The 10,615-nt window shown below is 33.7% G+C and overlaps 4 protein-coding genes across 4 annotated transcripts; 1 reads left to right on the top strand and 3 right to left on the bottom strand.

Moving 5' to 3' along the window:
• Positions 1-1,078: 1,078 nt before the first annotated feature.
• Positions 1,079-4,176, bottom strand: LOC120770520 (tubulin beta-1 chain). Its single transcript, XM_040098062.1, has 2 exons — positions 3,984-4,176; positions 1,079-2,460 (listed from the first exon to the last, which is right to left on the bottom strand). Exons 1-2 carry the CDS (start codon positions 4,038-4,040, stop codon positions 1,174-1,176), a joined length of 1,344 nt encoding a protein of 447 aa, XP_039953996.1. The 5' UTR covers positions 4,041-4,176; the 3' UTR covers positions 1,079-1,173.
• An 836-nt stretch (positions 4,177-5,012) lies between these two features.
• Positions 5,013-6,414, bottom strand: LOC120772494. The gene is made up of 2 exons (XM_040101141.1): positions 5,804-6,414; positions 5,013-5,737 (listed from the first exon to the last, which is right to left on the bottom strand). Exons 1-2 carry the CDS (start codon positions 6,389-6,391, stop codon positions 5,084-5,086), a joined length of 1,242 nt encoding a protein of 413 aa, XP_039957075.1. The 5' UTR covers positions 6,392-6,414; the 3' UTR covers positions 5,013-5,083.
• Positions 6,415-7,128: 714 nt separating this feature from the next.
• On the top strand, positions 7,129-9,178 carry LOC120770133 (WD repeat-containing protein 47). Its single transcript, XM_040097315.1, has 5 exons — positions 7,129-7,263; positions 7,623-7,780; positions 7,849-8,245; positions 8,402-8,625; positions 8,702-9,178. The coding sequence occupies exons 1-5, from the start codon at positions 7,231-7,233 to the stop codon at positions 8,925-8,927; spliced, it is 1,038 nt and encodes a 345-aa protein (XP_039953249.1). The 5' UTR covers positions 7,129-7,230; the 3' UTR covers positions 8,928-9,178.
• Positions 9,179-9,352: 174 nt separating this feature from the next.
• On the bottom strand, positions 9,353-10,381 carry LOC120770134 (60S ribosomal protein L11). The gene is made up of 3 exons (XM_040097317.1): positions 10,226-10,381; positions 9,862-10,159; positions 9,353-9,532 (listed from the first exon to the last, which is right to left on the bottom strand). The coding sequence occupies exons 1-3, from the start codon at positions 10,364-10,366 to the stop codon at positions 9,405-9,407; spliced, it is 567 nt and encodes a 188-aa protein (XP_039953251.1). The 5' UTR covers positions 10,367-10,381; the 3' UTR covers positions 9,353-9,404.
• Between the last annotated feature and the right edge of the window lie 234 nt (positions 10,382-10,615).

Raw genomic sequence — 10,615 nt, 5'->3', positions numbered from 1 at the left:
ACCCAAGACACGTTGCCATATGTAGTTAAAAATTGCCAAAATGTACTCTGGCGCAACCATCATGCCTGTGTATGTATGGACGAGTGTATATGTTAACAATTACATACATACATATATTATTATCGTTTGGTCACCGCCATGAATAGCGTACCTGAGCAATAAATAGGTGGTAGAAATTCCCATAGTAACTACATAAACAATTGACAAAATGAGTCATTCTTCCGGCTACAATTCCGGATTGTGGCAAAGCCAAACCTTTTTATAAGGGTGGAATGCACACAGTTAAGAATTTTGTTGTTGTTGATGAAATTACACATGCATTTACAATTTTTTACTGCTTATGCATTCTGATTTCAGCTAAACGCCTGAAAGCATATCTGAAAATATGACTCATTCGCAAGAAGAAAAACTTACACGCCCACAGAAATACAATATGCATACTTTTGGGCGTTTGTACTGTTTCGAGCGAATTCATAAGTTTCTAGAAAAAGTATTTGTTGCTTACGACGAAACCAAAAGATATATTTATATATGTATTTACAAAAAATGTACATAGGTATACACATATATAAATTGTATTTATTTATATGTACTTATTTAAGCACATAAGCATGTACCAAATAATCATATAGCAGATACAACAAAAATTAAAAACCTACGCATTCCTTTTAATCAGCTGCGATTCCTTACTTGGGATAGGTTAGTGTAATATGCACATACATATGTACACACCTGAGTGAAATACTGTCCGATTAAATAGTATATATTTGCCGTTGCAACAATGGAAACAAATATGCTCGTTTACATATGTACGCATCTCGTAAGTTGCTCTGGCTAAGCTTAGGGTCGCCAAGCATGCACTTGTATATTAACCATTTTTTATCTCTAAATACTACTTTTTCGGTTCTTTAATATTCTATAATATATGTACATATAAGCATAGGGCCGCCATGTAGACATTTGTATATTAACCAAATTTTCTATCTACTATACTTTTTCGTTCTTTTTTAAGATTCTTATGTACCTAAATTTTTTGCTTATTTTCCCACAAGTGAAACAAATTATTTTGCAATTTTCGAACTTTTGAAGCCAACTGACTTTATTCAATTAAATAAAAATACAATTCGATTTCGCCGTTCCTATCGAATGTTTGAGCATTCATTTTGTGAAAATTTAATTTTCATCGACTTCAGCTTCTTGCTCCTCTTCGAATTCGGCATCTTCGTCAGCAGTGGCTTCTTGATACTGTTGGTATTCGGAGACCAAATCGTTCATGTTACTTTCAGCCTCAGTGAATTCCATCTCGTCCATGCCTTCGCCTGTATACCAATGCAAGAAAGCTTTCCTACGGAACATAGCAGTGAACTGTTCCGAAATACGTTTGAATAATTCCTGAATAGCTGTCGAGTTACCAATAAATGTAGCCGACATTTTCAAACCTCTTGGTGGAATATCGCAAACGGCAGTCTTAACATTATTGGGGATCCATTCGACGAAGTATGAGCTGTTCTTGTTTTGAATATTCAGCATTTGTTCGTCAACTTCCTTCATGGACATACGTCCACGGAAGATAGCAGCAACAGTGAGATAACGTCCGTGTCGTGGATCGCAGGCAGCCATCATGTTCTTGGCATCGAACATTTGTTGTGTAAGTTCTGGCACGGTGAGAGCACGGTACTGTTGAGATCCTCGTGATGTCAAAGGAGCAAAGCCAGGCATGAAGAAATGTAATCGAGGGAAAGGAACCATATTCACTGCTAGTTTGCGTAAGTCAGCGTTCAGTTGACCAGGGAATCGAAGGCAGGTGGTTACACCGGACATTGTCAATGAGACCAAATGGTTCAAATCGCCATATGTTGGGGTGGTCAATTTAAGTGTGCGGAAGCAAATATCATACAAAGCTTCGTTATCGATACAATAGGTTTCATCTGTATTTTCAACCAATTGATGCACGGAGAGGGTCGCGTTGTAAGGTTCAACAACTGTGTCTGATACTTTAGGTGAGGGTACAACTGAGTATGTGTTCATTATTCTGTCGGGGTATTCTTCACGGATTTTCGAGATGAGTAAGGTTCCCATACCAGAACCGGTGCCACCACCCAAGGAATGTGTCAGTTGGAATCCTTGTAGGCAGTCGCAGGATTCAGCCTCTTTGCGGACAACATCGAGCACAGAGTCGACCAATTCAGCACCTTCTGTGTAATGGCCCTTCGCCCAATTGTTACCGGCACCAGATTGTCCGAAGACAAAGTTATCTGGACGGAAAATTTGTCCGAAAGGTCCTGAGCGTACTGAATCCATAGTGCCAGGTTCCAAATCAACAAGGACTGCGCGTGGCACATACTTTCCACCCGACGCCTCATTATAATATACATTGATGCGTTCCAATTGCAAATCACTATCACCATGATAGGCACCAGTAGCATCAATTCCATGTTCGTCCGAGATGATTTCCCAGAACTAAAATTAAATTAAAAAAAAAAAAATAAATATATTATGTTAGTTAGCATATTTGCAGAATAAATAATATAATAATTTCTTGATTATAGCTTCAAATGTATAGTATACTAAACTTTCTCATCTATCTTGAGTTGACATACATGTACATATGTATGTATGTATTACTCGCTGCTACGTTTGCATGTATAAGAGTATTGATTTTTTTAAATATATGCATGTACGTTTGGTATATACGTGCATAATACACAAATTATTTCACTATTACCATTTATCGGTTACTTTTATACATATAGCAGTAGAACTTGTTTACCCACAACCATGTTTAGCATTTTTTAAGTGATGAAGTCATCGCGAATCATAAGCCAAGGCGATACGTGGGCAAAAATCTTCAGGCAACTGTGGTCACATTTATGTACACAAATGCGTATCGTACATATGTGCCCACCTAGGTATATGTGGTATTGGTATGTACATATGTATGTTGTCATAGTTTCATATAAGGTATAAATTGATTGCGGCAAAACACTTACGTCACCAAATCTTAACTTAAAGTATGAACACTAAAACTATTTTCAAGCTTACGTCATTTTGAAGACAAATTTCAAGGTGTGGGAGGTTAAATAGTTTCCACCATAAAAAAAAATAATGTGGGTGTTCTAATTAATCAATTCGACTCGCCTTTTGTTTGTTAAGCGACAGCTGTTACTTCAGTCATGTCGTACAAGGAAAATAAACAACCAACCTTTTTAATTATCTCTTAAATACATACGTAAATGCAAAAGTATTTAAATCGAAGAAAACCTAATTTCTCCAACTAGTTTTTCTCTATTGAGTAAATAAAATTTTATGTGATTCATACCGGCGAAAATTGTATATACACATTTATACCTATACAAGTATTTGTACATATACACGCATAAAAGCTAACGCGAACTCTTCGTTCTAACCTCTCTAACCACTTATGTATATACAAAACTTGCACAAAATGTCGACGTCACTTTAATGACCACGAACTCATTCGGTGAAACGAACTAGCTTCAAATTATGTGAATATCGCCTTTCCAAAGATTTTCTAAAGGAATTCGAGCTGTGAAACTTTCATGTAACATCTCATACATCGAAATGTGCTGGTAGTTTCGCAAAACGCCGGATATAAATATGTATGTGCATAACATAAGCGACAGCTATTGGTAGATACAATGCGGCATCCGTATTCAACAAAATTTCCTCCGCAAAACTGTACATTGTGGTCGACAAATGAACACCTGGCCGGTTTGTTTTAAATCTACATTAAAATCTCTTTACAATCCTTTTTCATATAGTATATTAAGATGTATCTACACCGAAATTGTCCAATTAGTTGTATGTGACCCGGAAAATATTGATTTCTCTACTTATATAGTATTTACATATATATACTTGTGCACTACTACGTGTAATCGATCGAATTTGTTCAAATTTATTACAAATCTTTAATTGTTTTTAACTTAATCTTGATTATTTACACTTATTTAATAACTTACCTTAGCTCCAATCTGGTTACCGCACTGACCAGCTTGAATGTGAACGATTTCTCTCATTTTGTACAATAAAATTTAATACACTTTCAACTTAAATACAAATATAACTTTCGCAAATTCCCAACGTTGCTGTTTAAACAACTGATTACTGCAAGCTATGGTTACTTTCTAAAAACAGCTAGCGCTTCAACCGCCCTTTTTACCTAGTAGACAACGCCCAATACGTCTTGAATTGGCCGACGCTACCGCACAGAGTTGCCAAAATTCTTCTTTCATAAATATTAAATCAGCGACAAAGTGTTAAATAATGTGCGTAATATTTATAGCGCACTTTTTCCACTTCTTCACGTATGTATTTTAATTAAATAGATATGCGAATTAGTTTGATAAAATACTTTGCATTCTAATTAGATTTAATTTTCGCTGAAACCTATAAAATTAAATAATATTTAACGCAATAATTAGTTGCAATTTATCAACTAAACTTTGTCATATTCATAATATAATGGAGAATGTCAAAATTTCAATGAAAATTGCAAGGTGTGAATTTCCCTTAAGAAAGTCGTTTTTGATTTCGAACATAATTCTACTTGTGTGATTAACTAATCAAACTATTATATAAATAACTACTACTGATTATATTTATGTTTAGTTTCTTATTGGTATTGGCAGCACTGAAAGTTTGTTATTTTCAAAATTTAGCATGTTGAACCCTGACAAAATTATTTATATAATTAAACAATATTATTTAAAGTTACTAGAATGGTTTTTATATATGTACCCATCCATAATTAGTATTCCCAATTAGAAATATTTTAACGATTACCGCTTTTAAGTGCTGCCAAATTAATCAGTAAAAAAAAGAACCCAACACAAATTTATACATGTCCCACTGAAAAATTATTCTGTAGCCTTATCAAATATACCTTATAAATATCTTAGAGAAAAAAATATAACTACGCCTTGTAAAACCTTGTTTTTGTGATCAGATATCATGTATCTCACAAAGGGTTTAATAAAAAATCATTTTTTTTTTTGTAATTATTTAACAAATTATTTATTTTCAAATTCACACAGTGAATTTAAAACATCAGCTATGTACATTAGCTTTTTCTAGTTATTTCTGGTGGAACGTAATTGTCATCAACTACCTTTGGCTTCTTTTTCTTTCCAAACCATCTTTTGGGATAACTTTTATTCTTCTTAAATATCTCTAAATCGATTAATTCTTCATTTTCAAAATACCAAAGTTTTTGTCTCTTTTGATTTATATCAGCTAGTATCTGTTCAATATTCTCTTTTCGTTCACTAGGCGGTGTAATATTAATTTGTTTGCTCTTTTCTAGAGTATCTTGTTTTTTCCATATCTCATATTTCGCTTTTTGTTGTTCAATGAGTTTGATTTCATCTTTTTTACCAGCTTCTAAAAATACTGACAACAAAGCATCTATATTTTTGGTATCAACAGCTTCTTCCAAACGAAGATTTATGCCATTTGTTAAGTTGTCATCAACACCTTCCTTATTCTTCAGCAATGATTGGCAGAGTTCTAATGTTTGTTTGCAGAAGACGATTTCCTTGTTATTTATAAGTGAAGTTGCTAACTTATTTCTATTGTCCAATAAAGCACCTAATAATTTTAGGTTTTCCGTAAGTTCGTTTGGGTATAATTCTGATATTCTACAAATCGCCTTCCCAATTTCTTCTGCCTGCTGATTCGTACTTTCGTTTCGAATGAACTTTACACGTATTTTTTTCTAAAATGATTTAATAGTTGTAAATTAATATCATTGCATTGGTGGTATTTATTATGCATTACTTACCTCATCAGATTTTTTCCCAGATTTCTTTTCCTTAACAACTGGTGGAATAATTTGGTCAATATTCAATTTCAAGTATTCAAAAATAGATTTCAAAATTAAGCCAGCAACTAATTTATTGTCTAAGGAATCCTGTTTAAATATTTCCAAACTGACCTCGGTAGCACCAATAAAATTATTCTCTTGCAAAAGCTGATTTAAAATGTAGCAACCTATGAAGTTGTCAATGAATATGCCGCTTTGCAGACGATTCTTTATTATGGGTAATAATTCATCTACGTTCTCATGATCAAGGAAATTCCTGAATATGGCATAATTTGTAGCGTCGAATTGTGCTGCTTTATCGGGTTCTGACCGTAATTTTAACAAAGACTCACTGAATCCGCTGTCCCTATTATCATGTGCAATACCATTCACTATGTCAACCAATATGACACCTTGCGCCGGATGGCCTTTCGTCCGAACATTGTTTGTTTCTAATGCATGCACGTTAAAGTCAACCAACGTATTTTTGTATTCATGGGATAAATAATTTCTGCAGAATTGAAAACCGAAATTAAATTGCGTTCGAGGTATTTTTAACCTAAACATTTTGTATTACAGAAATAGTAATGTCTGATTATACAATAAGAAATGAAAAGCAATACAGAGTGTATCAGCGAGTACGTGTTTTATTTTGAAAATATTTAACCTTTAAATAAACCAATGATGATATGCTGTATCGTTAAATTTATTTATCTCAGTTATGATAAATAAATATTTAAAATTATCAATTATATTTATAATTTAATATTATTCTTTTAAAATTATATTTTATGGAACTAAATAAATGAAAGACATTTGTGTAAGTGATATTTGATTTGGTGCCTAAGATAATACGTGTTTTTTTACGCTTTTCTATAAATAAAATAAACAACATGATTAGGATATACTTGTTTATCAACAACAAATTCATATTTTTGTTGTCTTTATTTGTTTATTTATTTCAGCAATATATTCAAAATACATAATTGCAGAAAGAATATACAATATTTCCTCTTATTTTTCCTCTTAGATCTTTGTTTGTTTACGACAACCATTTCATCTAAATATTTTTAGGAATATCTCATTATTTATAATTAATAATAAATAATTTCATAAACAGTAAAACCACATAACGATCGTACTTGAACAAACATGAATTGACCTTTAATTACTAACTAGCGGCTTACTTACAGAGTGTGCTAAGTTACAAGTTACAGTCAGGTGAAAGATACTTTCTCATACAACAACAATAGAGCATGGTTCAACTGCCACAAAGTTTCTCCAATCTAGATTTGACTTGGGTAATACACTTTTAGTTTAGTACGTCATAATCGAAGTTTAGGAGTGAAAACAAATTGTGTCAGCAATAAATAGGTTTTTTAGTGAATTATATTTAATTCTTGCAAATGATTTCGGGAAAAACGAAAACAGTTAACGAAGTGAGTATTCATTGGGATTTTCCATCGAAAAAAAATCTGCAATTGCTAACTGCATTCTCAAGTAGATAGCTTTGCTGTAAATTTCTAGCATTGTTTCTAATATACAGTTTAGGTCTATTAATATGCGTTAGTGTGCATGGAAATGAAATACATATATGAATACACTCTTGTGCTCTTTATTGTATGTGTGCTTACAAAAACAAGCGAATTGTGTTTATATATAGAATTTACTGCTATTTTGAGAAAGTTAATTCAGTTGTAGCTATTGATATTATCAATGAAGTTTTTTAAAGTTTTTAATTTAATGCTTAGTTGAAACTGATTACATTACTATGCATCTACATATTTACTAAATGCAGATCGAACCAAAACGACCAAGATTTTTACCTGTCACCACATTAACAGATGTCCAGGCTGTTCGCTGTGCCGAATTCCATCCGAATGGAAAATTATATGTTGTCGGTTCAAATTCGAAAACATTTCGAATTTGCAAATATCCGCAATTGTCTGAATTAAAGTGAGTATTTATTTTGGATTTACAATCTTCAAACTACAAATACAATAAAAATGCATCTCTCATTTCAGAAAATTTCATGAAGTTCAACAACCTACTGTATTATTTAAACGCACAAAACATCATAAAGGCTCAATTTATTGCACAGCATGGTCGGCAGATGGCATATTAATAGCGACAGGTTCAAATGATAAGACCGTTAAGCTTATGCATTTCAATAACGATGAAACACAACTAGAAGGGCGTGAAATCGACTTAACTATGCATGATGGCACCGTTAGGGATCTATGTTTCGTGGAAGATACCATAAATAAATCGCGATTGCTTATAAGTGGTGGAGCTGGCGATTGTAAAATTTATGTTACCGATTGTGCAACCGCGACACCCTATCAGACGCTCGGTGGTCACAGTGGACATATTCTATCATTATACAATTGGGGTGGTGTTATGTTTGTTTCGGGATCCCAGGTATTTGTTTAACACACAGCTTTTATATAAGATATGTTTAATTCGAAAATACTGTTAGCTTTCACAGTGGCGTCCAAAACAAAAGTATTGTTTTACTTAAATTTAGGACACTAAGATATTAAAAACTGTTACTAAATCAGATTTTTAAATTTTTAGGATAAAACAATTCGGTTTTGGGACTTGCGTTCTAATGAATGTGTTAATACAGTTGCTCCAATGACACTGCAAGGGTCAACATTTGGTTCACCTGTCGCTTCAGTATGTGTTGACCCTTCTGGTCGTTTATTGGTCTCTGGACATGAGGATAGCGCATGTGTGCTTTTTGACATACGAGGAAACCGGCCCATACAATGTTTCCAGCCACATACCGCAGATATAAGGTGGGTTATAAGAGTGTATCACATGTCGGTGTACATAACGACTGTTAATCAATCAACTACTTACCATTTGTTATAGATCTATACGTTTTTCACCATCGGCCTATTATTTGCTCACATGTGGATACGACAACAATATTGTCCTTACCGATTTGCAGGGCGATTTAACCCTGCCCCTACCATCTGTGTTAGTCGCGCAACACAGCGACAAAGCTATATCAGCACGTTGGCATCCGACTGATTTCTCCTTCCTTTCGACATCAGCGGATAAGACGTCAACACTATGGGCATTGCCGCCGTTTTGAAAATTTTGTTTCAACCTAGTGCCTACCCTCCCTCTCATTAATATTTCCCAGTGATCTTTACCTACATAAAATACTCAATAATTTTTAACCATTCTAATATCTACGAATTATTGTTTTATAGTATTTATAATTCAAATAAACCGTGTACTTAAATAGATATACGATGTAGATGCATATATAAACATGTAATGTTTCGATTAATCCAACTATAATCTTGCCACGAAATTATATATGATTTTGACTAAAACTAATTTATTGATTTGTTTGCTATTGTTTAGTCGGTCGCCCCTATTTGCAAATATCGGTTTGCCATTTTTGAGTTATTTTTATAAAAAAAAAACATTGAACTGGTAACTTTTGCGGAATGTTGCCATACATACTTATCTTATTGTTGGTTTTCTTTTATAGAGTAAAAAATAAACAAATTTGTTTTAAAAAATATTATATTTCCCCAACTAATGACAACATGGGCATTATTTACTTTTTACTATTAAGAATAATACCGTCATATTTCTGTTGGAACCATTTCATGGCATCCTCTTTTGTGAGACGGTGTGGGAAACCAACTGTGCCGGACTTGCGTTTTCTGTGTGCAACATTGTAACCTGGAACATAAAAAGAAAACAATTATTTATAACCTGTATTAAAATTACAAGTTCAAAATATATGTTGAGTTATCCTTTAACTATTTGCAATTACAAAAACTGCATCACAATTTCCAAGATAAACAAAACTATCCGACTATGGATAATTGACCCATTTCGTATTTAGTTTAATGTACGAACTATACCGTGCAACTAAACTATTATTTATCAGCCACATTAAGCATAGATCACATTATTTATTTATGCACATTACTGAGTGCCAGAGGCGAGAAGACCAACAGACACCTAATTAAGTGCAACACAAATACACACTCGCGCATTTTACTCACCTGGACGGCCCAATACGACGTAGAAGTCCAAACCATAAATACCAATAGAGGGATCGTATTTGATACCTAAATCGATATGTTCTTGAATACCAAATCCAAAGTTACCGGTGGCAGAGAAGTTATCGCGTCTCAACTCGTATTCACGCACTTTCAAGCCGCGTTCCAAAATTTCTTCAGCTTTAGCACCGCGAACTGTGCAGTGGACGGCGATCTTTTCATTACGACGAATGCCAAAAGAACGCACGGTATATCTGGCTTTGGAGAAGACTGGTTGTTGTCCTGTTAATTGTTCCAACACCTAGGAAAGAAACGTACATTAATTTGTGAAAATTACTATATTTTCAAAGGCAATTTAACTATTTACCTTGGCAGCACGAGTAAGTCTGTCACCAGATTCACCAACGCAGATGTTTAAGCAGAGTTTCCTGATGTGGAGATCCCGCATAGGGTTCTTAGCGGGGTCGCGTTTGATTTTCTTAACATCCTTCAGTCCAGAATTGTACATGTAAAAGAAACATCAATTAAATTTGTGATTCATAAGTATATTTCAGAAATATGAATTCAAACGACATAAAGCACTAAATAGGAGGGAAAATCACAAGTTGTACATGTCGAAAATGTATTTAAAATATTGATGAACACGGATAATATGTAGCAGAAAAATTTCCAAACACCTACCGCCATGGTAGTAGAAGAAAAAAGAAAGATGGAGATGAAGTATCTGTCAGAAGCAGAATTACAGTTCAGTGGACGT

This window comes from Bactrocera tryoni, chromosome 3 (genome assembly GCF_016617805.1).
Source record: "Bactrocera tryoni isolate S06 chromosome 3, CSIRO_BtryS06_freeze2, whole genome shotgun sequence".
NCBI lineage: Eukaryota > Metazoa > Arthropoda > Insecta > Diptera > Tephritidae > Bactrocera > Bactrocera tryoni.
The sequence above is the reverse complement of the archived record's forward strand: the minus strand, read 5'-3'. Positions and strand labels throughout refer to the sequence as shown.